This window comes from Chelonia mydas, chromosome 26 (genome assembly GCF_015237465.2).
Source record: "Chelonia mydas isolate rCheMyd1 chromosome 26, rCheMyd1.pri.v2, whole genome shotgun sequence".
Lineage (NCBI taxonomy): Eukaryota > Metazoa > Chordata > Testudines > Cheloniidae > Chelonia > Chelonia mydas.
The window spans coordinates 10,937,104-10,964,834 of record NC_057859.1 but is presented as its reverse complement, the minus strand read 5'-3'; the positions used below and the strand labels follow the sequence as shown (position 1 = coordinate 10,964,834).

The 27,731-nt window shown below is 45.0% G+C and overlaps 1 protein-coding gene and 1 long non-coding RNA gene across 3 annotated transcripts in view; one reads left to right on the top strand and one right to left on the bottom strand.

Moving 5' to 3' along the window:
• Positions 1-450: 450 nt before the first annotated feature.
• ANXA4 (annexin A4) lies at positions 451-26,443 on the bottom strand. Its single transcript, XM_037886361.2, has 13 exons — positions 26,271-26,443; positions 18,419-18,476; positions 16,402-16,489; positions 15,085-15,179; positions 11,369-11,482; positions 9,947-10,037; positions 7,498-7,577; positions 6,462-6,518; positions 6,043-6,136; positions 5,182-5,277; positions 4,250-4,308; positions 3,791-3,913; positions 451-2,664 (listed from the first exon to the last, which is right to left on the bottom strand). The coding sequence occupies exons 2-13, from the start codon at positions 18,425-18,427 to the stop codon at positions 2,605-2,607; spliced, it is 966 nt and encodes a 321-aa protein (XP_037742289.1). The 5' UTR covers positions 18,428-18,476; positions 26,271-26,443; the 3' UTR covers positions 451-2,604.
• Positions 1,878-27,731, top strand: part of LOC122463861 — a 37,275-nt gene continuing 11,421 nt past the window's right edge. The window contains exons 1-3 of one of the 2 annotated variants that reach the window (XR_006287518.1): positions 1,878-1,961; positions 9,988-10,170; positions 20,728-20,998. This is a non-coding gene — a long non-coding RNA (uncharacterized LOC122463861). Of the gene's footprint in view, positions 1,962-9,987; positions 10,171-20,727; positions 21,814-27,731 lie in introns of those variants that run through there. The other variant, XR_006287519.1, reaches the window with a different exon arrangement.

Sequence of the window (27,731 nt, the reverse complement as noted above, 5' to 3'; positions counted from 1 at the left end):
CTGTAGCTTAGAAGGAATGATGTGTTGGAGCTGGATTGTCTAGTCTGCTGCTTCCCCTACAGTGGGGATCCCATTTTCACATATGGGGGGAGCAAAGGCCAAAACTATTGCTGAAACACAGGATCTTCCTGTGGGAGCCTTGACTTTAGCTGATCTGAGGCGAGTTGTAGGCAGGTCTTCCTCCCGCCCTTATTTTGCAAGAAGGATTAACCCCATTTCTCTCCTTTCCTGGTAATGTGAGGGAATCTCCCAGAGGATCATTGGAGACTTCCTCTTCCCAAGGACCCTCGGCTGGGTTTTACTGTGGCGGGGGCAGTCCAGGCTGCACTTTCGAGAGGCAGCTGATGTGAAGTTGTGGGACAGGCAAGAAAACACAAGCCTAACTAAAACATGGCAATGCACCTGTATGATTTCATCTCATTCAGAAAAGACACCTTTTAGAATTCAAAGTAAAGAAATGATTGGTTTATTACATTGAAAAAGTGAGCACTGGCCAGCAAGCCATTTTTATGGTAAAGCCAGAGGGCACTTGTGAACCTGCTGTAGTGATAAGGCTGAGTGGTTTCGTCTTACTGAGCAGCAGATTGTTGTAGTGCTTAGACTTACTGCCAACAACCCTCCTCTGAAGAAGGGCGCATAAAGACAGCAGAACAAAGTGGCAAAGTGACTTGTCCGAGGCCAGAGAGAGGGTCCAGTTTTGCACCTGGCCAAGTCAATGGGAGCAAAGCGAGTGGCAAAGTTGGGTTTACACCACAGTAGATCCTGCCTTCTATTTCCATGCTCAGCCTACAGTGCTCCCTTCCAAAAACAATTACTGCACCACTCAGGCTATGACTGCGCTACAAAATGTGGTTTGGGTGGTTGTTTAAAAAAAAAAAAAAACCAAACGGTGGGACAACTAATGGTAATTAGCTAGCCCTCTCCTACTGTAAAATTGTAGACACTACTTTTGACCATGAGGTAGATGAGATTAGCACTATACCTCTGCCCACGCGTGGCCTCCCCTTATTTAAGTCACACTAAGGCTATGGTCTACACTACAGCTGTGTTGGCATAACTCATGTTGCTCAAGGGTGTGAATAAACCACCCCTGAGTGACATAAGTTACATCAACATAAGCGTCTTCCCACCAACGTAGCTTCTGCCACTCACAGAGGTGGGTTCTTTATGCCAATGGGAGAGCTCTCTCCCATCAGCAGAGTGTCTTCACCGGACGTGCTGCAGAGTACAGCCGTGCTGTGCATATAGACATGGCCTAAGAGCACGGTGCCTGATCTCCATAAGGAATTTACCATAGGACAGGGAAAGCTAAGGTGCATTAGTTATTCTGCTGTAAAACACACACACTTTTTGCTGTGAAGATATAACCTCAGACCAAACAGAATGTGGATTAGGTTTCTGAACAGAATGGCTTCTTTCAACCAGCTCGCTGCAGAAAAGGCATTAAGTGGAAGGCCTTGTCTATGCACAAAAGTTGTACTGCTTTTAGTGTATGGCGAAGTTAAAGGCGCATAACTGGTGGATGCAGTTACTGTATGGAAAGGGGAATAAGGTATTCCAGCACAAAGCTCCTCTCTACGATTATAACTGCATCCACAGTAGAGGATGTGCGAGTGTAACAATATTAGTGAAGTCACACCCTTAACCAACAGTTATATTAATACAAAATGTGTGTGTGTAGACTAAGCCTAAGGCAACTGGAGTTTCTAATTTGCTGCTTGTGAATTATATCCTGTTCCTATCTTCTGATCTACATAAACAAATAGCCATAGTGATGTGGAATGTTGATAGAGTGTTTCGATATAGACACGCCTTGCATTTTAGACTAATGGTTTTCTTTGTGCTGCAATATAGTCAAAGAAATAAAGCTTGTTTTCTGTACTTTTCCCACATGGACAGTGTTAATATTTTCCTGTGAAGAGTCTTCTACAGTCTGTGCCTAAGCCCGCCTCAGTTGGTCGGTAAGTTCAATGGCAGTAGGATGTCACAAGTCTTCAAGAATCATTCATGTAGTAGATGCAGATAGATCAACTTACAGTAGCAGTAAAGGCTTTCGTTAAACTCTCCCCTCATTTCCACCTATTTTGTATGGATTGTAGGAGTGGGCAGAATCCAGCCCTCTGTTACACCCTCGCAATTGCACTGTATGGCAGCACAGATGTGAGCTTGGTAATATGAAGCTCATTGCAGGCTCACTTAACAGAACCTTGGTCAGAGTCTAAGACGGATGTTAGCTATCGCTTCCCTTTTCACAGCAAGATGCTGTTCTCTAGCACAGATAATCCAACTGTAGAATGGAGTCTGAGACTCTACAAATCATCTAGTGCTCCTGTTTCTCCAAACATGTCTTTCCAAAGCCTGCTGGGAGAAGTAATTCAGCCAGGAGATTCTGCACTGGACACTAGTTAAAGGCATGACTGGCTCTGGTAACACAATTAGTGCACCATTGCATATTCTAAGCAATAAAAGCATATCATAAGAGGCAATTGGCATTGATTAGCCTACGTCAATTCTAATAGCACTATCTAAACCTATTTGGGGGGGGCGGGGGGGGGAATTTTGTGATCTATTTCTCCTTTCCCCTGACAACAAGTTGTACATGGTTTAGTCTTCACCACCACAGAGCAAGAGTAGGACTTTCCTATAGTCTCCTGAAGTGTCCCCCTGAAAGAAAGACAGACAAACACGTGATTAGATGTGCAATACGCGTTCTCAGAAAAAAGACTGTACAGTACCATTTACACCAGTTTGAGCTGATTGTAGGAGTTGTCCCCATGAGATTTTGAATTTCTTTGCCAACTTAAGGTTTGATAACATTTAAGGTGCACCTTTCATCCCAGAGTACTTGACACACATTGATCATGTATAAGGACACACTGCCCACCACTAAAATGCAGCGACGTGGAATGCAGGAACTATTACCATGTGCGACAACATCCCACAACCATTTTAAGACAAAGTTAATACTTTAACAAAAAATCAAGCAACAAGGATCAAATGAGAAACCACTACAGCATTAAAATATGAAATCCAACTACAGGAGTTCTTTGAGATTTAAAAACAAAACAAAAAAAAACACACCTGCCCATTAACCCTTTGAGAAATCCAAGCCAATGTTTCTAAGACGCACAGTTTATAGTTATAGAAGGTCGGCAAATAAGTGTCCTCTGACCACAAGACATTAAGCTGTGCTTCAGATCCAACTCACAGAGGGTGAGGGCAGAAATCTTGCTTGTATAGCCAGTACAAAGGGGCTGGATGGTGTTATCTTAGTATTCATCACCGGACCAGTCAATCTGGCATTACTGGAAAACTGTTAAACAATCCTAACACCAAAATTTGTAAGGGCAATGCAAGTCAGGATTAGAGGTGGGTCAAAATTTAAAATTAAGGCAAAAATGTTTTAAAGTTTGAATTTTGTGGGGTTTGAGATGCATGCAATTTTTCAATCTTTTCAGAAGTTTTCTGAATTTCTTTTCTGATTTTTCCCTTATTGTGTATTTCCCTCTTTCCGTTTTCTCCTCCTTCCTTTTCCCTTGTCATTTTCAAAAAAAAAAAAAAAAAATCACAACAAAAAAACAAGGATTTTTTTTGAATGCCTAGTGAAAAAACAAAAATATATATATATCAAGAATGGACAATTTCATACACCCCCTCGCCCCCCGAAAAGCTGTTCAAGAATAATAGCTTCTTGTTTGAAAAGTGTGGACCAGTCACTAATCAGACTACAGGGCAAAGTGGCTGGTGCAGTGTGTAGCAAGACCATGGTTTCTAGGTAAGGAAAGCTTGCCTGGATGAAGGAGTAGAGAGATTTCCCATACATCCTCTTGAATTCATGCCTGATATCCAACATGTCAATTTCACAGCGCGACACCATCACTCGAATGAGTGTATCATCATCCGTCCCTAAACCCTAAAGAAAAAAGCAACCCTTGTACAAATATTGTGCATTGTGGGTAAATCATTGTTAATGGTTAAGGTTTCATCCTTTGTTTCTGGGTGGGAAATTAGCCCAAAGCATTTTGCATTGAGTGTGACAGAGTTCCCTATTTTCAGCATATAATGGGGCAATGCTAGTTTTGTCCCTTAGCAGAGGAGGACAGGAGATTCATGAAGATTATGAACCACTTGGGTTGCTGATCTCTCTCCTCTCCCGCTACTGTATTAAATCCAGCTGCTATTTATTTTAGCATGCCTCTATATTTAATTGGGGGTGGGGGGGAACCACATACACACAAAAGCTATTTACCTTCATGGAACCGTATAATCTTTCGGCAAAGTATGCATGCTTATTCCTTATGCATTTTACTGTGAAGAGAAAAGAACGAGAGATTTTCCAAATCTTTATGTTTCAAGGCTGCAGTTACTGCTTAAAGCTCCCATCAGATCTGTATGGGAGGTCAGTGGCGGATGCAGAGGTCTTTCTGCAGATCCATTTGCAGAATCGGGGCCAAAACATGCACATCCCTGACTATTAGTCCCAGAAGCTCCAAGGTATGGACTTAGAGGCCACTGGACAAGCTGATAAATACAGCAAGGGTAAATGCAAAAGAACGAGCCCCTTCAAATTAACCTGAAGTCCTGTCCATTACAGTACAGCCAATTGTTTAAAGTTTGCAATGCTCTTTGATAAGCGTCAGCACCTAGTGGCAAAGGTAAACAATGAGACAGTGGAAGCATTGAAACTTTTGCCATCTTGTTCACAGCCACTTGCCGTATTTGCAAGGGGTAAAACAGTGTGACCTGTGCCAAGAATGGAGACAGTTACTGGCCATCAACAAAGCGTGTCCCCTGCACGTTGCTCTGTTAAGACAGTGGGCAAGAGACACAGCGCGGCTAAAGATGGAGATCTCACTATGCCAAGGTGAAGCAAGCCTAACACTTCAGATAAAATGCCCGTGTCTCCTTCAATGGAGAAAGTGATTTTAACTCCAGGGTCACACACTTTGTTGCTTTGAAAAGCAAGGCACTTTGCACACATCACAGGCTCCTTGCGTTTCATCCCCGTCCACCCTCCCATCCCCCTCTATTTCAGGGATTACCTAGGGATTTTTAAGTTAACCAAGCTTCGACTCCATGGCTTGTGTGCTCAAGGCTGACAGAAGCGATCCTTTCCCATTCTACACCCCGATAGCGTGTTGTGTAACTAAACAACCCTACATTTAAAACCGGAATACTCACCCACAGCTAATAAGGCATCTTCAAGGTCTCCCGACATCTCAGATTTAATGCTTTCTGTAATGTCCTTCTTAGTGATCCTTCTGTATTCATCAAAGACTGGAAAAGAACATACACTAGTGAAAAGTCATCAAGCAAGATTTGTTGGTGCCATCTACAAAGGCTTAACCATCAAGGACCAGTTTGCCAGGTCAAGCAGCTGAGTGCTTTGTATGCACATTTGGCCTCTCTTTTTTTAAGTGGTAGACAATTGCAGTTGTCCTGGAAACCATTCAGTTTATCTTCATTTTAACTATCATCAGTTCTCTAATTGGTCAGTCAACTGCTGGTAACAGTGTGATGAATTATTACTTAATGGGGTCAAGCTGAGTAGCTTTGCTTTCCCATTTGGTTCAACATTCTGCCACAAGGGAAGGTTTGCCATTTCGCCATCAGTATTTGCAACCAGCCAGCTCTGCAAGAGCCACTGACAAGATCACTAGAGGCTGTGGTTTGAGAACCTCTGATCCAGTAGAATGGCGCCCGTCTTTCTTCCCTGTAGGGGGAATGTTGGCAAGAAGCTTGCTCCTGAACTCCTATCCTTGGTAACTGTCGCCAAAGTCCCAGTTTACTACTTCTGGTATAAAGACTGGAGCATAGGTGATCCATACAAGTTCATTCTTGTGTCTCTAGGGTTCCTTTTAGGCTCACAAGAATAAGTTCCTGTATTAAAATCCTCTGAAGTAGATACATAAGACCAGACTCCAGAGTAGGCGTGTGCCTTTGAGAAGGGTCCCTTTCTGTTTGCCAAGCGATGTACCTAAAAAAAAGGGCTTTTTTTTAAAAAATAGAGAAAAGTATGTAGAAAATTGCTGAGACTTTTACCCTTTAATAAGTGATTTCTGTTTCTTGAACAGAGGATAGTCAGGAATTGTCCCTCATTTGTCCCCCATCTCTTCTCCCCGGCTTCGTACAAGCACTAGAAAGAATCAAGCACATGAAATAAGGGTTAGCCCAAAAGCTCAAGTAAAGCCAGAGAGCTTGGGTCTTCCAAAAAGATCATTATCCCATTTTACACATGGGGAAACTAAGGTGCAGAAACTGGTCCAAGGTCATCCAGCAGCAGAGCCCGGACTAAACCCCAGATCTTCTGGAACCCAGTCCAGTGCGCTACAAACATGCCAGCTAAATGGTTGATGACTTTTACTGGCCTTTAAAAAAACAACGGGTGGAAGGACCGGGGATCAGCAAACACACACCGCGGTGGGGCAGATGTTTCTTAAAGAGTACGAAGAGCTACAGACCTGGGCATCTTGCTGAGCAAGGCTGTCATCCACATAGCTTCCCTGGTCCCTGTTTCCCTGCAGAAACACAAGAGGACTGTGTTAAATTCAGCCTTTCAGAGGGGCTCATGGAACAGAGTTGAGCAAGCTTGCTGTTTGAAACAAGTTACCGAGCATATATAATGAGGATCGATTGAGAAGGCAGCTGCAATTGTGCAATAGATTGTTGCAAGAGGGGTGGTGGAGAAAGCTCTGAAGTATTATTTGAGGGTCTGATTTTATTTATTTTTAAGAGAGGCTGAGGACTCAACTCCATCTGAGGTCAGTGGGAGCCATGGGGCCTAAGAAAGCACATGGTGTTAACACACACACATGCACCCTGATTCCTGTCCCACCCCCTGAGCAGCCTGCCCTTCAGGTCAAACCAATGTGATACACAGGATACCAGCTGAAATGCAAGGTGGCATGGAGACAGTCCTGAAGGAGATCAGCAGGGGAAGGCTGTGCAGTAGGAGAAGGGGAAGGATGTCTAGGAAGGGGATAAAAAGAGCAAGTTGCAAAGCAGAGAGCAGGAGAAGGAACCAGATGAGAGGGAGGATTAGTACTAGTATTTAATACAAATCTGTCTGATCTTTTACATTGGTGTAACTCCACTGACTTCCATTGTGCTGCTCGTGACCTCCGTCAGTGTGAGAGAGAGGAGAATCAGGCATTCATGGTACTTAGTATAGAGAGACCTTGTCACAAAAACAAGGTGCTGTACTGCTTTAGTGAAGAGGCTACTACGCCGACAAGAGAGCTTCTCCCATTGCCATAATTAATCCAGCTCCGCAAGAGGCAGTAGCTACGCTGATGGGTAAAGCCCCCTCGCTCCCCGGTTCAACATAACACTGTCTCCGCTGGGGGGTTAGGTTGGTATAACTGCATCGTTCAGGGGTGTGATTTTTCAAGATGAGCAATGTAGTTATACGGCTGTCAGTTTCTTGTGTAGACCTGCCCTTAGAGGATTTATTCAACAGCAACAAGAATCAGACGGTTTTTCTTAAGCTGCACTTACTGTAGCTAGAGACACCAGCACGCGCCGGAACATGGAAGATGTATCTGAGACAATGTCCTTCTCAAGGGTAGTTCCATATTCTAGCAAGAGAGCACAGACATACATGAATACTTGCTTTTAACAGAGAAAGTTCAGCACCTAAACACTATTCACCTTAGAGAAGTCTTCTACGTGTCTGGTTGTGACCTAGGTGTCCGGATTATGTGTCTGTCCCTCAATTTCTGATCCTGCCTGCCTAGGAATTGCCACGTTGACCTTGGATCTTATTCTTCTCTCCCTTTGCATCAATGTAACTGACTTCAGTGGAGTCGCTCTGGATTTAGGCCAGTGTATGTGAAATTAATCAGAGTTACACAGTTGTAAGGGAGGAGAAGCCAATCTGGATTATTCTCTCTAAAATAAATCTGAGGTCTGTTCCACACACAAAGTTGCACTGGTTTAACTAAAGGTGTTTTGTTAATCTGGTGCAAACCTCTGTATGGAGACACTTAAATCACTTGAACCCTGGGTTAGCTATGTAGGGAGGCAGAGTAGCCTCCCTCCGAGCCTGAAATGGAGGGACCACTACAAGCTACCATCTATAAATATATAGACACAAGCTGAAAAAGGAGACAAACTAGTTTCAAACTTTTGTCCATACAGGGATTTGAACCAGTTTAAGTCTATTTTTAAAAACCAGTTTTAACCATTATTATTTGTATTATTGCAGCACCTAGGGGCCCTAGTGACAGACCAGGATCCCAGTACAGCTTCTGAGTGAAATCCTGACTCTTTTGATGTCCGTGGGAGTTTAGCCATTGACTTCAGTGTTGCCAGGATTTCACCCTCTCTGTGTTTAGACAAGGCTTAAGTCTCTGTCCACTGAGCATAATTATGCAGGCACACTAGGTCACAATCAAGTGAAAGACAGACAGAAAGAAGGTATCGCAACAGTCTCTTGCTCCGACTGTGATGCTTCTTAGTTTCACAAGATGTCTTGCTGATGGCTCAGTTGTTGTTTGGTTGAACTGCTAGCAGCCAGAGTGACTGGAGAAATCATGGGGTGTGGGTAAGATGCCATTCAAAGAATACAGTTTTTAAAATCTTTACAGCTGTGTGTGTGTTTCAGAGAGAGAGATATCACAAAATATCTTCTACCTCTAGATCGACATAAGTAGTGCATACAGTACTATTGGTATTTAACCCATGGTATTTAAGCATTAATGATACAAACTGGGGAAAACACATTTGCTGGCTGGGAAATTTAAATGTTTATGGGGTCAAGAGGAAGGAAGGAATTTCTCTAGCTTCTTCTACCAATAAATCACGAGGCAGCCTTAGGAAATGGTGATTTAAGCCTTAGTTCAGGAAAGGACCCCTAAACACATATTTAGCTTTAAGTATGTTGTCACAGTTAAGGGCAACTGCACCTGTGTTCCCCAACCCCACCTGTGTTCCCCAAGGAACCAACTCTAGGCTCCCCAGTCTTCACCTCTCTAGTGCAGAGATGCATCTCTCGCTCCTGACAGGGATTTTTCCAGGCTGCACAGCTCCCTGCCTACGCTGTGAGTTCCCCAGCAAACCAGACTCCCTGAACAGGCCTGCATCTGCACTTTGCTTTCTCCCCAAAGGCTAGAACTGTGGGCAGCTACCACAGTTCGTAAGTTACCACACAGCTTTTCCTAAGCAAGCACATTTATTCTTAAGGTGAAAGCATTAAAGACAGTAAGAGTTCCTCCGCACACACTCATAATCTTACCAGGTCACCCATCAGTCTTATGGGGCCTCAGTAGGCCGAATTCCTTCCAAGTTCCAATCCTTCCTAGGAAAGATTGGGGCCACCCTTAGAAAGTCCTGTCCATTTGCTGGATCAGAAACAAGGTCGTGAGCCGGGGTGTGCACAAGCGGGGACACAGCCCTCCCCTGCTCCCAATAATCGTCAGGGGCACAGAACTCCTCCAGCCTCGGGGCCAGAGTTGCATGGAGAGCAAGCTCCTCCTGGCCCCAAAAGGGGTCAAAGTTAAATTTCTGCGCACGCCCCTGGTCGCGAGTGAGTTTAAACCAAAAGTCCTTTCTTTGTCTGTTGGTCTCTGGAGAATCCAGTTTGATGCAGGATATGCAAGCATCTCCAGGTTGTGGCACCTCTCTGGAGGTGTTACAACCCTAGTGAACTTACCTCCCACCGTTAGTTCCAGGAAGGCGGTGGTCATCATCCCCCATGGAATTGCATACAATCCCTGGCCCACAATGATACATAAACTTAATACAGTGAGATCTCCTAAAGATATTACAGGACTCTAAGCACATGTGTAATAGGTATGGCAATCAGGGGAACTTAAGCACATGGCAAAGTGCTTTCCTGGATCTGGGCCATAGCTGGGACCTCTTGCAAGCTTCTCCACTTGCTTTCCCAGTACAGGTTACTCTCAATGCACTAACATCATAGGATCTCATAATTTATACTACTTACGACGATGGTAGGTCTCGTTAATGCGCTGGATTTCTTCACAGGAACGAGAAGCCAGAATTTCGATCAGGCAGCCCTCATCTGTCCCGGCACCCTAAACGCAGAACAGAGAATCAGGATGAAAGCAGCTTTCAATCTACCAGCAAACAGAGGCACCGTGATGGCAACACAGGATGGAGACTCTCTTGAGTAATAGTCCAGGATCCGATGGGCACACCCCCATCTGGGTGAGTCACTTAATTTCTCTGCCTCTGTTTCACCACTTGTTCAATGTGGATACATTACAGACTTCATGTGATGAAGTGATATTTGTTTGTAGAATTGGGTGTCTCATGAAAGATTGAGATTTTAAAAAAGTCCCATTACGCAACAGGAGGAAACAGAGACCTTTTGAGAGTTTTTACAAAGAAGCAGAGAGGCACAGGCTCTCCCCAGAACAGCCAGGGGGTTAAGGCACTTACCTTTGAAGTGGGAGACCCACATTCAACTTCCTGCTATGTATGATTCAGACCAGAAACGTCAACGTGGGTCTCTCACATCCCAGGTTATTGACTAGTTTTCTCACCAGACATTTCATTCTGGACCCAAGAAACCTTTTCATCCAAGTAGACCCATCCTCACAAAAATACTTGGTTTGGACAAGTCTGCATTTTCCAACAACAACAAGGTGTTGTTAAAAAGCTCCTGACCAGCTTTAGATGTTTGCACAGTGCTTTGAAGATGCAGAGTGCTATATAAACGCTAAGTTATTGAAGACCAAAAGTATAACTGGGTTAAAAAAAGAATTGGAGAAATTCCTGGAGGAAAGATCCATCAATGGCTATTAGCCAAGATGGTCAGGATGACCATACTCTGGGCACCCCTACACCGCTGGCTGCCAGAAGCTGGGCCTGGACAACAGGAGATGGATCACTTGAAATTACCCTGTTCTGTTCATTCCCTCTGAAGCATCTTGCATCAGCTGCTGTCACTAGACAGTGACGCACCACTGATCTGACTTATTAGTGCATAGACCGTGTACCTCTTTCAGTGTCAAGCCTGATTTTGCAAGTGGGTAGCAGGATAAAGGACTATGCATGGCCCTTAGTGTGACAGTAATTCATATTGCAACTTTTAACAATCTAGCTGTCTTATACCGAACACATCACCATGTTCATTTTCTTATCGACCAGTAGAACAAAATGGAAGAACGCAGTCCAGAAAGCGTTTGCAGATTTAATGCACACGTTCTATTCAGGTTCTTATACAACCCTCATTAGCTTAGTAGCAGAGAGCACCTTCCAGAATTGTGTTAAGTGACGTAAACTAGCACCCTGTCACACATTCTTTCTTCCTCCTTCGGGAGAAGTTGCGTGGGGAATGTTTAATTCATGCCACATATTGAACTCACTGGTGTTTTGGTAACATCAGTGAATATTTACCAACCTTCATGGCCCTCTTCAGTTCCTGCACATCGTACAGAGTGATGGAAGTCATCAATCCAATTATCACCTTCTCAAAATTCCCACTCAGCTCAGACTTCAAATCGCCAATCAAATCCTAGAAAACCAGGGAAGGTGATAAATAGCCATGAGAACAGAAAGCCCCACTCCTCTACATAGGTGCTGGAACTAGGAGTGCTGGCACCCTGCCACATCCCCGGCTTGCAATGGTTCCCATCCTATACATGGTTTACAGTTTGATTCAATGGCTTTCAGCACCTCTGCTATTCTATACAAAACTCCTAGCTGAACTCCAACTCTGGTAATTCCAGTACGTCCTATCTAACTCCTGCTCTGCATTCAGATAGTCCAGTGGTTAGGGCACTAGTTTATGACTTGGGAGACCAGGTTCAATCCCTTGCTCCACCACAGATTGCATCCTCTTGGGCAAGTGGCTTAGATCTACACCTAAAATATAGGTTGACCTACCTACGTCGCTCACACCCCTGAGAGATGTAGTGAAGCCAACCTAAACCTAGTGGGGTCTCCACCAGGGCTAACGGAAGAATTTTTCCTTGACCTAGCTACTGCTTCTCAAAGGGGTAGATTAACTACAGCAGTGGGAAAACCCCTACGCTACAGGGGCACAGCTGCAGTGCCATAGCATCTGTAGTGTAGACAAGGCCTCAGTCTATCTGGGCTCAGTTCCCCAGCTGTAAAACAGGGATCATAGCACTGCCCTGCCTCCTAGGGGTGTTGTGGGAATAAACACATTAAAGATTGTGAAGCGCTTTGATTTCTACTGATGAACAACACTACGTGAGAGATTGGTTTGGGAATGATGATGATACCCGAGAGGCTATTTTTCACATCTTCTCCCAACATCATCTGATTTTAGCAGCTTCGCCATTCACTTGTTCATGTGGGCGTTTAACATTTCTGTCTAAAGCCATTTTCGTTCCACGTTTTGCTTTTAATCGTTGTGGGCATAAGGCAGAGGAGAACGTGGGCAGCAACTCAGGGCTGGTTCACACTAGAAAGATGTACCACTTTATCTATAAAGTATAGCTAGTGGTACAACCCTTCCCCACCTCCCAGTGGGGATGTAATTAGACCAGTATAAAGGTGCTCAGTCTGGTTCAGTAAGCAAAGGTTACCTTTATACTGTAAGCTCTTTGGGGCATCTTTTTATTGTGTTTGTACAGCACCTAGCACAATGGGATCATGGTCCATGACTGAGGCTCCGAAGACTACACTAATACAAATTAATAATAATACTGGTATAACTGAGTCCACACTACCGCATCCACTGGTATAACTCTCAACAAACAATACATTTCTAAAGGACATAAGGTATACCCGTATAACTCTTCTAGTGTGGACCAGGCCTTAGAATAATATCTTGGTCGGCTTTGTAAGGCCGATTATCATTTTGGAAGCCTCCCCAAGAGACTTCACTTCTTGGTGCCTCCTTTTAGCCATCTAAACCAGTGGTTCTTAATCTGGGGTGCACGCACCCCCTGGGGGTGCGAGATGCCCTTTCTGGGGGTGCGAGACATGATTTTTTTCGAAGGTAAATCATCAAACACACAAATTAAGCACAGGTACATAAGTACAACTACTTCGTTTCATCAAACCTATGTATTTATTAACATTATACATTTAATGATTACTGTAATATACAAACAAAAAAAATATATCTAGGTTTAAAGAACTGACCTACTTCAACGATTTTTGATAAGGGGTGCGAGAACGTATTTTGAGAACCAAAGGGGTGCAGGCTGCAGTAAAGGTTAAGAACCACTGTTCTAAATGGAACACAGTAACATATACCAACCTTACCGGGGTGTGGCGAGGACAAATTCATCTGAGGATCCGAAAGTCTTTTAAAAACCCATTAATGAAAGGCACCATAAAAAGCAGGAAGAATTAAAAAAAAAAAAAAACAACCAACCAACACGAAAACACACCTTTAAGCAGATCACTGCAAAGTGACCCTTACTTGGAAACTGGGCTAGTTTTCTTAATGCTTGTCACACTCTTTGAAGCCTGTGAATCAGACTGTTGCTGTACTTATGAACAATCTTATAGGTATGGTAGCCTTAAAGTAAACTAGTAAAGTAGACTAAATGGCAGTTAGCACTAAATCCTGGAAAAGCAGCATTTATGTGCTTGTTCGTGGATGGAGTGTGAGGGGTAGGGCACAGTGGGGTGAATTACCAGGTGGGCAAAAGTGACTATTAAGATGGGTCAGTAGTTCACACCGCCATTAGTTTTATTAGCAGTGGCCTCCAGTGAACAGATGTGTTCCCCTGGAACCACTTTCTTTACAGGCGCAGAAGAGCCTGCTCAACAAATAACCAGCATGTGCTGTGACAGGGCAAGGCCAGATGGCTATAGAAAAGTAGTGGGAGATAGATATATAAGCTCCAGGCTAAACAAATCCCTGGTACCAGGTTAAGTGAAATGGAAGCTGCTCCAGGTCAATTAAGACACCTGGGGCCAATTAAGAACTTTCCAGAAGGCAGGGAGAATGCTAGGTTGATTGGGACACCTGAAGCCAATCAGGGGCTGGCTGAAACTAGTTAAAAGCCTCCCAGTCAATCAGGTGGGTGGGCATGTCAGGAGCTGTGGGAGGAAGTTGTGCTGTTGGAGAGGCTGAGCAGTGCACACCATAGCAGGCACAAGGAAGGAGGCCCTGAGGTAAGGGTGAAGTAGACCTTGAGGAAGTGAGGGCTGCTGTGGGGGAAGTAGCCCAGGGAATTGTACCTGTCATGTTTCTAAAAGGTCAGCTACCATAGCTGATACTATTAGGGTCCCTGAGCTGGAGCCCGGAGTAGAGGGTGGGCCTGGGCTCCCCCCCACCTTTGCCCCCTGATCAATCACTGAGACTGGGAGACAACAGAGACTGTGCAAGGAAGGATAACTGCTCCTCACCTCCCTTGCTGGCTTATGATGAAAATGGCTCAGTAGACTGTGACCCTTGTCTCTAGAGAAAGAAGGTTTAGTGGAGGGTCACAGTGAGTCTCTGAGGCTAGCAAAATCCACCAGGAAACGCGGGACCCACAGAGGCGAGGACAGAGCTTTGTCAGGATGCTCAGAATGTTTACACAAGATAAAAGGCAAGGCTTTAATGTCAGCTTAAGCAAATTAAACTGATTCAGCCATTAACCCCTTGGTGCCAGGGGATCTAGACATTCAGCAGCCCTTCTCGCCATGGGCATAGGCCAGAGGATCCACTAAATTGGAGTGCTCAGCTTGAGATCTAGAGCTTGCTGGGCATCCAGACACCAGCAGCTCACCTTGACTTCAGTTTTGGGGGTGTTAGTACTCAGCACCTCTGAAAAAACTGAACTTAAATATCAAAAAAACAACAACCCCAAACCCTGAAAATTAGTGGAGACTTGATGATTTGGGCTTTAAGGCCATGTGGTATTAAGGATCATCCACTAGATAGCATAAAGGCAAGCGTGTAGATAGATTGCTTGACCAAATTTCTGCTACATGTTGGTGGATAATCTTAACAGATACCTGACAATTTTCTTTGGACGAGCAACCGCACTGAAGTGAACGGAGATTGCAGTGAGCTTTATGCTAAGGCCAGCAAAAGTTTTGTCTTACCTCTCCACAGCTGAATGAGGGAAGTCAGTAATTTTCCAGATAAATCATGTAGTGCAGGAATTGTCTAGATCATAGTCATCAAATTCAGAGGCTACCTACCCTGCCAATAGTGGATTTATAGGTGATTAGAATTTGCTGACGTTGGTATATACTCCTCTTGGCCACGATATCGATGATGGCATCTTCATCTGTACCTGAGGGAAGACACAGGAAAGCCAGCAAGGTTGTTATTATTATAAATAAGTATTAATTTTGAAGCAGGCAACTCAGCTGACTTGCCAGGTGTGACACAAACTGGTTTTATTCCTTCTAAAATCTGATTTTCTATGGCACTAGAGAACTAGCACTAGACCACGTGTTGGCTACCATCTTGGCCAACATATCGGGGATTGAACGGGGAACCTCCAAAGTAAAGAGCATACAGTGCTATAGCTTTCTCTAAAGAGACAGGGTTCCCTTGCTGGGGCTGTAACGGGCTCCCATCCTCTGGGAATTGGGCACGGAGTGTGCCCTATAACTTTCACTTGTCAGTGGGTTACACACTTCAGAAGTTCTTTAGCATCCCCTTGTTAGGAATGCATTTTATCATGACCTTGGGCTGAGAGTCAGTCTGACCTCATAAGCCTGGCCATCAGTTGGGTGGGAGACCTCCAAGAAAACAGAAGTGGGCACTGACAGTTTACAAGAGAGCCCTCTTCCCACAGAGGCAGTCCTGACATAGTACCTCAACAGGGTGTTGGGATCACCCGATTCCAGGAGAGACAAATCACAGGCTGATTAAAGACCGTCTTGTGGCTAAAGCCAGGGCTTAGAGCTGGGTTTTATTCCCGGCTGTGCCACAGATTTCCTGGGTGACCTTGGATGGAATCCCTGCATCCCTCTCTGTGCCTCAGTTCCCCCATCTGGAGAGTGGAGATAATGATGCAACCTTACTTTGCAGGAGTATTGTGGGGATAGATTTATTACCAATGTGTGACTGAGCCGCTGAGATGCTATAGTGATAGACAGGTAGGCTTCTGCTGCTCTCCATGATCAAACGTCCAGGAAACAAACTCCACCCCCTTCCTGCAGGGTTTGAGGCAGTGCTGTCCTTTCCCATTCTGCCCCGTTAAATTCCCTCTGCTCAGATAGCATTAAATCAAAATTCCTTCCATTTGGACAGTGTTCTTTATTTGTGTCAAAGCTGCTTTGTAGTGTTCTATACTGCACAACAGCTGCCCTGTTCCACCCCAGAAATGGCTGCATTTCATGACTGGACAAGGTGACCCCCATCTCTGGTTTGTAGAGAGCTTGGGGGAAGGAGTCAGTAGAGAAACACAAGTTACCAAACTTTTGCTCTCGTGAACTGTATGACATGCAGGATGCTGGCACCCTGAGGCGAGAGGGTTAGAGTCTTAAAAATAAATACCAGCTCACCAAGCCCCTTCATGGCTTTCCTTAGTTTCTGTGCATCTTCCTCAGCACTGAAGCCCAAGGCTGCCTTGATTGTGCCCCGGTTTCCAGCCTAAAGATACAGAACATCAGTTGTTAAAGACAGAACCAGAGAAGAACACATGAAAAATCCCAGTTATATACAGATTCTCCTGGAAGGGAGACCAGTTACAAAACTGAGGAGTTGGTTTGTGTTTTGATAAGGTGGGAGTCCATTTAGCCATACAGCATGGCCAGAATGGCCAGACTGGGTCAGACCAATGGTCCATCTAGCCCACTAACTGGTCTTGTGACAGTGGCCAATGCCAGGTGCTTCAGAAGGAATGAACAGAACAGAGCTATTATCGAGTGAACTATTGCCTGTCATCCAGTCCCATTTTCTGTGGAACAGAGGCTAGGGACACCCAGAGCGTGGGGTTGCATCCCTGACCATCTTTGGCTAACACCCATGGATGGGCCTATCCTCAGTGAAGTTACCTAATTCTTTTCTGAATCCAGTTATATGTTTGGCCTTCACAACATCCCTTAGCAAGGAGTTCCACAGGTTGACCGGGTGTTGCATGAAGAAACACATGCATATCTTTGTTTTAAACCTGCTGCCTATTAATTTCATTGCGTGACCCCTGTGACGTGAAGTAGCAAATAACACTTCCTGATTCATTTTCTCTACACCATTCATGATTTTGTAAACCTCTATCATACTCCAACCCCCCCCCCCCCCATCAGTCATCTGTTTTCCAAGCCCAACCGTCCTAGTCTTTTTACTCACTCCTCATATGGAAGCTGTTCCATCCCCATGATGATTTTTGTTGCCCTTCTCTGTACCTTTTCCAATTCTAATGTATCTTTTTTGAGATGAGACGACAAGAACTGCACGCAGTTTTCAAGTTGTGGGCATACCATAGGTTTATATAGTGGCACTATGATTTTTCAGTCTTATTATTGATCCTTCTCCTCATGGGTCCTAACATTCTGTTAGCTTTTTTGACTGCAGAGACAAGCTTCCATTCTGCCCTAAGCCGTCACCTCCCCCTGCAGGAGACACACTCCGACAGGGGGCTTCTCTTTCAATTGAGGATTAAGCCACATTGGCGTGGGAAACCCCTGGCTGCTGCCTGCACTGTACTTGTTCTGCAATTCAATAAAGGAATCCATTCTCCTGGCCTGCCAATCTGGCGCCTTTGTTAAACCCCATTGTGGCATCTCCCTTTAGTATCAATCGTTATCCGTATCATCATGAAAGAATCAATTCCCTATAAGGTTCCTACATGGCATTTTTACAATGGTGGGCAAATACCATCATCCCCATTTTACAGATGGGGAAACAGAGTCACAGGGAAGTGGTGGAATGACTTGATCATGTCAGAGAGATTAGAACCTGGATCTTGACACCCAATCCAGGGCCAGATCCACTGACTCACACTGCCTGCTTCTGTTCCCACTGAACAATGAGAGTCTTTCCATTCACTTCAATGCTCAGTGCATAAGGCCATTAGGCCCACATCCTGAAAGGTATTTAGGCACCTCACTCACACTGAAATAAATGGGAATAGGTGCCTAAATACCTTTCAGGATGTGGGCCTTAATGCCTAAACAGGGGCTATTTGGCAGGAGGATCTTAGGCATTTTCCATGAATAGCTGGATACAACTTGGATGAGCACTGTAGAGTTCTTAAGAACTTGTTGGGCTTACTGTCATAGGACTAAGTGACCTCTTGACGTCTCTTCCAGCCCTAAATTTCCATGAGCTGATAACAAAGCTCATTGATTTTGGTGCAAGACCTGGCCCTTAGTAAATATATAGATTACTGAAGATAATCCACATTCTAGTATGAGGAAATAGGCAGCGATGAGTCCTTCCCACTGTGTCAGGCAGCGCTAGCCCTCTTCTTGCTACATCATTTTTCTAAGTAAATATAATTGCACTGATCAGATAAATGTAGTCAATGCAGGGACTGACTCTACCTAGCTCTGCCTGGTACCTGGAAGCAAACACACTCACCTTTGCCATAGTATTCAGTTAATATTTTAAACGTCAAGGTCCCCAAACAGATGGTTATCTGCAATAAAAAAAAGGGAGTGTTGATAAAAAAGGAAGTGTCCTAGAAAATAATTGACAGAATTCACTCTCTCTGCCTCTATCCCAAGAAGACTTAAATCAATGGGGCTGGTTCTTCCTGACACTGTAAAGAAATAACTGCTTCATTCTTCGAGGTGAAAGTCAATAACTGTTCACCAACATTCTTGTTCCAATGGGTTACATTCACCTTTGAGATAACTACTAACATCCAAGTTGTACTGAACAAACAATTATTATTAACAGTTAAAAGCAGGTTAAGAATTACAGCGATACATACCACATTTGGATATTTATAGCTATCCATGACTTCAAATATCAGATTGAGCCACTCTAAACATATGCTGGTGACATAAACATGACTAGGGCTGCTAAGTGTTATTACAATACAAATAATAACGAATGGGAGATGTGTAGCATAACACACAGTTAATACCTAGAGAACAAACCTGATTTAAACAAAAAGCATTGTGTTACAAAACATATATTCGTTTATTCTGACCCTTGGGGTTTGCCAGGATAGAGAGGAAGCGATGAATCGTACTGTCGTGCATATTGCACAAATAATGAAGTCTGAGTGAGAGGAGAACTCACTGGAATGCCGTTAGCCTAGCAATCTCTCTCAGCTAGGTTGTGTGCGAGACTCTTCACAGTGGTCAGTCAGCAAGCGGGTGGAATTCAGTCCTGTGCAGAGCATGAGCCCATGGCCTAGGTATCACTTAAACCCTGTTTGGAGGATGTAAGTGTTGCTCTGCCCTGTTTCAGCCCTCTGCTCCGGGGGTGAATCTCACACCGGGAGAATTAACAAGGTTCTGTTCCATCACTAGAATAACTAGTTAGCTCCTTGAGGCGTATGGTCTAGTTACTAGACCATAGGCTAGGGAGTCTGGACAGATGGATTCTCATCCCAGCACCTCCCACCTGCTCACTGTGTGGCCTTGAACAGGTCTCCTGGGGGCAGATTAAAGGTATTTAGGCATCTAAAGAGGTTGATGGGCATCTTTAGAATTTTCATAAATGCCTAGGTGCCTAACTCCCATTGGTCCTTAACTTCTTAGTGTCTCCATTTACCTATCTCACGAAGCTTTGCAAAACTCTGAGATCTTCCTTTGAAAGGTACTGTAAGTAGAGCTGGTGTTTGCTGGCAATTTTGAAAAGAAATATGCTGATGTAGGTTGAACGAACACGTCATTTCAATTTCAACCATTGGAAAACGTTTTCTAATTTTTACAAAATAAAATTAAGTTGAGAAACAAAGTAGTTTCAAACCAAAAAGACTGAAGTATTTCATTTCAAAAGTGTCAGAACAATAGTTTGATTGGAAGCGGAGGAGAGAAGGGGCAAACCAACAATTCAGCAGAATCTACACAAATTTGCAAAATGTTTTGGTGTCAGCGAAGCTGGAATTTTTCGCCAAAAAGAGTTTCAGCTGAAAAGTTTTGCTCAGTTTTAACTAAACTACCCAGAGATCTGGGAAAGAAATTCCAATTTAGGATTCAGATAGTTAGGTATAGGATTTACTCTTCTGGTTTTAATTAGCATGTCCTTTAAAAGGCTCAGTGTTCTGCACCCTTTGTCTGAGTAGTTGCAGTTAGAATATATAATTCCATGAAAACCCACAGCTGGAACTTGCTTTTAAAGCTCTGAAAATTCCATAGATCGTTTATTTGCCATTTCACAGAGCCCAGTTTTTATGCACATAGTTATTTCTGTTTTAATTAAGGAAGCCTAAAAACCATAAATGAACATAATCAAAAGCTATAAAGAGCCTTTCCCAAGCTCACTTATTCCAGCTACGGGGAGGGGAAAAGGAAAAGAGTCAGAATTTGGCCCACACATCTGAAACAAGAACTCACATCTTGTCAATGTCAAGAGCTACTACTCTTACGGTGAATAGCCCTTGGAGTTCAATGGAGCTACTGCAGAGGTAGCAGAATTATCCCCCGGAGCCATTTCAAGTGACTGTTACAAACCCAGCAGTGCTGTGGGATTATGCTGTTTCAGCAATGTTGATTCAGCTGCGAGTTTTGTTGGTGTTTGTGAGGAGTAAGGAGGCCCCACGTGCCGGATTAAGAAACACAAGATTTACAAGGAGGAAAGACGAGAAGCTGAGACACAAAAACCCAGATCCTCAGCTGGTGGCAGCTCCATTAAAATCAGTGCAGCTAGGCTGATTTACCCCAGTGGAGGATGTGGCCCATATAACGCTAGCTGAATGTTCTCTTTCATCTTAGGTTCCATAGTTATTGCAGACATATACAATATTGACCACGACAGCTTGAAAGGAAAAGTTAACCGTGATGATAAGGCCTTAACTGGAGTACTGTGTCCAGTTCTGGGCTCCACATTTCAAGAAAGATGTGGACACACTGGAGAAAGTCCAAGGACGGCAACAGAATTGATTACAGGTCAGGAAAACATGACCGATGAGGAAAGATTGACAAAACTGGGTTTGTTTAGTCTGCAGAAGAGAAGACTTGGTGGACTTATGATAACAGTTTTCAGGTACGTAAAAGATTGTTACAAGGAGGAGGGTGAAAAATTGTTCTCCTGCACCTCTGAGGATAGAGCAAGAAGCAATGGGCTTAAATTGCAGAGAGGGAGATTTTGGTTAGGAAGTTTTTTCTAATGTCTAACTGTCTGGGTGGCATTGGAAGCGAAGCATTGGAACAAACTGCCTAGGGAGGTTGTGGAATCTCCATTATTAGAGGTTTTAAAGAACAGGTTAGACAAACACTTCTCCAGAATAGTCTAGTTATTATGTAGTCCTGCCTTGAGTGCAGGGGATTGGACTAGGTGACCTATTGAGGTCCCTTCCAGTCCTACGCTTCTAGGATTCTATGTTGTGACGTTCTCCATTTCCCTCATTCTAGACCTTACTTCCGTTCCAGACAATCTTGACATTCCCATATTTATTAGTGTAAGCTATCTATTCTTGCACCCATGTATGATCATGACACTCAGTTTATCAAGAGCTGGGGAGGTTAAAAAAATTAATTCCACATCATTTAAAAAATTCTCCCCTTTTGGCTTTTTCTACATGGACCAGAGACCCAGAAAGGTGTCCCTGGACAATGACAAGTTGAGAGATCAATATTTTCGGCCTCAGTTTTCCCAGAGTGTCCACTTACTTTGGGGGTCTCAGCTTCTGGGTACTCCAATTGAGACAACTTCTCTCAAGGCCTGATCTGAAAGGTGCTGAACGCCCATATCTCCAGTTAATTTCAATGAGAGGCAAGGGTGCTCGGCAGCTCTGAAAATTAGGCACCAAATAGAGCCTCAATTTGGACATTCAGGAACCCCCCCCACCCTTCCCAAAAGAGCAGACACTTGAAAATGCAGGCCAGCCATAGCATACAACCTGTTGCAAAACCATTGTTCCCGTTGGAGAATCAGTCTACGATAGTTAGCTGAGCAAAGCTGTGCAGACAACATCTCACTTTGGTGGGGGCAGAGTTGCCTACAGCATCTTTGTAATGGGTCTTCTGGCACAATTCGAACTACACATGAAGTTACCGTGGAAGAGAGAAAGGTGGGTGTGGTAATACCTTTTATTGGACCAACTTCTGTGGAAAGATGTCTTGCCAGATGAACGTGAGACGTTACTGCAAGAGTTTTATGTTCTTTCTTGGCTGCATTGATGAATGAATCATTTATACTGCAGCCAGAAAAGTGCTAGGCCCCTCCCTACCCCCAAAAAAAAAGACAGCTCTGAAGAGCTTAGGAGGAGACAGGACAAAGGTAACAGAAGGAAGGTCATGCTACATTCAGGTACGTTAAGAACAATTTTCCAAAGCGCCGGAGTGACTTAGGATACGTCTGCACTGCAAAAAAATAAAAATAAAAACCCGCAGGAGTGAGCCTCAGAGCCTGGGTCAACTGACTCAGGCTCCTGCTATGGGGCTAAAAACAACAGCGAGATGTTCTCGCTCGGTCTGGATCCCAGGCTCAGAGACCCACATACCTCGCAGGGTTTCAGACTTGGACTCCCACCTGAGCAGGGACGTCTATGCTGTTATTTTAGTCAGCTGACCCAGCCTCTGAGACTTGCTGTTGTGAGATTTTATTTTTTTGTAGCGTACAAAACCATTTTAGGCTCTTAAGTGCTATTTTCAAAAGTGACATGGACACTTAGGAGCCTGAGTCCAATCAAGTTTCAATGTAATACATTCACTGCATTGAAAGACCATGGGAGTCAGGACCCTAAGTAACCAAGTCACTTTTGAAAACGGGACTTGGGAGCCTATAGACAATCACAGAGGAGGAGCTGGGCTGGACTGATGATCATGCAGGACAAATACATTCAGAGATTTTTGAATGAGTTGGAAAATAGATGAATGAAACCCATGACAGAAGAAAATTAATTTATCCACAGTCTCCAGAATTAAAAAAAAGCCCATCTCCAAGTCCTATTGATTAAATGCACATAGACCGCCCACTCAAGAAGTTAGAAGTGCCACGGACTTCACCTTATATTCTGAGGGCTTGTCTACACCGGCACTTTACAATGCTGCAACTTTCTCGCTCAGGGGTGTGAAAGAACACCCCCCGAGCGCTGCAAGTTTCAGTGCTGTAAAGTGCCGGTGTAGACAGTGCACCAGCGCTGGGAGCTATGCCCCTCGTGCTGCAACTACACAAGCCACGGCAGCGCTTTAACATTGCCGGTGAAGACGTGCCCTTAGTAACCTGAAGACTGATTCTCCACTGACTTGCACCTTGTGCAGGTAATTTTATATTGGTACAAAGCGGGTGTAGACCGCTACCATTGATTTGGTAACACTCACACCCACTTTGAACTGGCGCATGTGACTACACAAAGTGCAAAGCAGCGGAGAGTCAAGCCCATAATGTCCTTCTCGCTGTTTTGACCACACTGATTTATTTTTCATTGCGCAAGTGGAGAGAATGCAATGGAGTCAGTTTCACTTTGGCTAAGTGTCCCTGGGCTGCAAAACGTTTCAGGGAGGAAACGTTGATTTTTGTTTTAAGTGAAAATTTCTGTGAATTTTTAAAAGTAAATTGAGGGAAATTTTCAATTGGTATGGGGTTTTGCAAGACTAAAAATCCAAATGAAGAGCCTGATTTGAGTTGCTTTCATCCCTTTTAGCAAGACATTAATTAAAAAAAACCACAGCTTTGAAGTTCCACAGAGGTTTTCCGCCTGCACTGGAAAACACTGCTCAAGTTGTTTGTATCCAGAAGCAGGAGTAACACAGATGTCTGTGTTCAAATTGACTAGAGGAAATAACAAAAGCAGAATTTTTCTTAGATAAACAAAGACGGGGGAAGACAGCCTAAAAATAAATGAGGTGACAAAAAAATCCAAACAAACAAAGAACACAAGGCAGAGACATCCCCACAAGATCTAGGGCAACTGCTCCTGACAGCTCCCACTGAAACTTATGCACTTTTGGAACCTTCAGAGACACTGCCTGGAATCTAACTTGGTCTGTAACAGGTTGCTAGAGTCCCTTCAGAATGATTTTTAATTCCGTCTGAAATGATCCAGAATCAGGCCTGAAGCAAATAAAAACTAGAGGGCAAATCCTGCTGACTTTGGACCTGCTTCACCATTTCCATCCATGAAAAGTGGGTGTAAAATGCTACCAAATCAGAATGGAAGTACGGTCCATCCATCCCATACTGGTGTAATTGAAACCACAAGGTGTAGGTCATTGGTGATTCAGGCCCTGTATTCAGTCAAAGTTCCCACTGAACTTCTGTCCTGTTGAACTTAATGGAACCAGTTCTCCTCTCACTTTCACTCCTGATTTCACATCAGTGTCTTGAACAAAGTTAATGGCTTGAATAGAGATGAGAGGAGAACCAGCACCAATGGAAAATTTGTCTGAAAAACAATAGTAGGATTTAGTGCCTGGTAAATAAAGCAGAAAATCCAGCAGAACGCTTGCGTGATAGCTCCTCCCACCAAACACCGACGTTTTGGTGTTCAGCCTGAATGTTTAGATTCCACCCTCACTATCCCACCCAACAGATAATCAGGAATGCCATAATCTTTTCATCACCAAAGGCAACCTTTGCAGCTCAATGAGAGCCCTAAGCCTGATCCTGTAAAATGCTTTTGTCCCTGCTTAATGCTATACTAGCATGAGCAGTCCCACTGAAGTCAAAGTGACTATTGGCTTCGGTGGTTGCAGGATTGGGGCCCTAGTGAGCCGAACCCCTGAACCTGCAATCGGATCCACTAGCAGTAATCCCTGTATGCCTGCCAGCACAGCCCCACTTAACATGCCGGCAGGAGTCCACGCTAGCAGATCCAGCGGCAGGATTAGCATATAGAATTGGAAGGGGAAGTGGCTGTAGGGTGCGTGTTTCAGATCTGACTGATACAGAAGCACACACAGGCCTATGCCTACACAGGCTTACCAGCTCCTCTGCACAGTGAAATTGACCAGAATAGCTACCCTGGGACTGGCTGTTCTATTCCAGGCAAGGTGAGGGTGAGGTAATATCTTTTATTGGATCAACTTCTGTTGGTGCAAGAGACAAGCTCTGGAGCCACACAGAGCTCTCCTTCAGCTGCTCATTCCAGAATAAGAGTGTCTCCACACAGGCAGTTATTCTGGAATAGCTATTGTACTTTAGATTCACACCCAGCCTGATTCTGGAATAACTTCTCCACATAGACAAGCCCTTTTAAAGGGGAAAGGTACACACTGAAACCTGCATTTTATGTCTATAATTGGCTTTTGCTGAACGTGTAAATCAATGAATGAGAGCAGGAACCGGGTGTGCCCTTTCCATGGCATGGTTAGGGCTTAGCCTAGGGTTTGTAATGGAAACACCGAAAGTCTCAGGGATCAGCTACCTGGAAGAGCAGGTGCAGGATTTACTTGACTGCTTCTGGCCTGCCATATCCACCTCCTCAAACAGACCCTCCAAACCCCACCAAATTGGCTCTGCCACCACTAACTGCTTCCTATGCAATGGGCCAGTCCCCTTTCAGTTCGGATGGGGTCATTCCGGGATGATTTCATTGCCTTCCATGGGACGATGCCAGAGTCACACTGGCGTAAGCAAGAGCAGAATCTGGCCCCCAAGCTCCCCTTTCCTTCCTAGAGCTGACACCTTCCAGCCCCTCCCCACCCACTCAGCTCACTAGAAGCCGCAGCTGGTGCCCTACTTGGCGGCTGAGACTCCTTCCTTCTCCCCATCCACCTCCACTCCCCACCGACTGCCTAGCCAAAAGCGAGCTGCCACCCCGCAGCCCAGGCGGGCTGGGCCATTCCCGGGGCGGCGCGGCAGCAGCGGGGTGAAGCAAACTTTTCACCATCCCCCAGCAGCACAGGGGTGGAGGGCGTCTCTGAGTCAGGTTCCTCTTTCCCACGCGTTAGGGCCCAGGGCCCTGGCCTCTGCCTGGCCTGCGGAGAAGGGGGGAGAACACCCAGGTCCCGAGACCGCTCTGGGCTGGCAGAGCGCTTCGGGCCGTGCGCCCTGGGCCGTGCGCCCTGCCCACCCGTGCGCCCCTGGGCCAGGCTGTGCGCGCCCCTCCAAGCGCTTATTACAGGGGGAAGGGACCTGGGTGCGATCCCACGCCCAAGCCCCCTGTGATGCAGGATCGGGGTCTCCCCCAAGCCCCCAACGCTGCGAGGAGAGGGGCTGGGGAGCCGCCCTGCCTGCGCTGCAGCGTTTGGAAAGCGGAGCTCCCCGTGGCGCGCTGGGGAGCCCGGGCGCCGCCAGCCGCAGCACCGGGAGACGCGGGTCCCAACCCCCGGCGAGCCTGCGGGGGGCTCTGCCTGGAAAACGGGCCACTCACCCGCTGCTCCAGAGGCCGTGGCGTTTGCTGCTCTCGAGTGTGGCGGGGAGACTAATCACGAGCGCTCCGGGACTTGACACACAAGGACAGGACACGCCCTGACTCGGGGTGGGGCTCATTGGGTTGCAGATCTGGAAAGAACTCACTAGCTCCGCTTTCACTCGGGGGAGGGGGAGCGGCCAGGGCATCCCCTCCCGCTCTCTGGAGCCAGGCATTTCCCCGCAGGGCAGGGGGATCCATTTCTCCTTTCCCTAGCTCTGGGGTTGGGTTATCGGTATCACTCAAGGGGAGCACTCAAGGACGCCCCCCTCCTTAAATTCAGGGGCATGCACTCAGTCTAGCATTCACAATTAAATGGAGACTCTTACAACTGGGGTTCACCTATCTAGCCATTCCTCTCAGAGCATCTATTCCTTCCATTTACAGAATCTATCTTAGATTCAGAACATAAGTGCTGCCCTACTGTGACCAGTATCCTATCTTAGGGGAGTGATTCCCCCTGTCCTCCCCTCCAGCTTCTGGCAGTCAGAGGTTTAGGGACACCCACAGAATGGGATTACATCCTTGAACATCTTGGCTAATAGCCATTGATGGACCAAGCCTCCATGAATTTATCTAGTAATCCTTTTTGAACCCAGTTATACTTCTAGGCATCACAACATCCCATGGCACTCAGTTCCACAGGTTAATTGCATTTTGTGCATTCCTATTTTTTGTATTAAATCTGCCGCTTATTAATTTAATTGGATGAGGCCAGGGGTTTCTGTATGACTTAGGAGGAGAGGCTGAAGGAACTGGGCTTATTTAGTCTGCAGAAGAGAAGGGCCGGGGGGCACAAAAACCTTTGTGAAACTTTGAAGTTGTGTTTTTTGAATTAATGTCTTGCTGAAAGGGATGAAAGCAACTCAAATCAGGCTCTTCATTTGGATTTTTAGTCTTGCAAAACCCCATACAATTTACTTTTAAAATTCACAGAAATTTTCACTTAAAACAAAAATCAATGTTTCCTCCCTGAAACATTTTGCAGCCCAGGGACACTTAGCCAAAGTGAAACTGACTCCATTCCATTCTCTCCACTTGCAGAATGAAAAATAAACCAATGTGGTCAGAACAAATAAAAGGACATTACGGGCTTGATTCTCCACTGCTTTGCACTTTGTGTAGTCACATGCGCCAGTTCAAAGTGGGTGTGAGTGTTAACAAATCAATGGTAGCGATCTACACCCCCTTTGTACCAATATAAATTACCTGCACCAGGTGCAAGTCAATGGAGAATCAGTCTCCAGATTACTTCTAACTTCTTGAGTGGGCGGTCTATGTGCATTTAATCAATGGAACTTGGAGATTGGCTTTTTTAATTCTGGAAACTGTGGATAAGTTAATTTTCTTCTGTCATGGGTTTCATTCATCTATTTTTCACCTCATTCAAAAATCTTTGAATATTCTTCTCCTGCATGATCA

Bases quoted from the DNA above. Each gene is read 5' to 3' on its own strand.
- ANXA4 (XM_037886361.2), bottom strand. The intron at 15,180-16,401 runs GTGAGCTGGTAT...GTCTTCCCTCAG, and splicing joins GAAAGCCATGAAGGGGCTTG to GTACAGATGAAGATGCCATC. The intron at 11,483-15,084 runs GTAGGTAGCCTC...CTGGTTTTCTAG, and splicing joins ATAAATCCACTATTGGCAGG to GATTTGATTGGCGATTTGAA.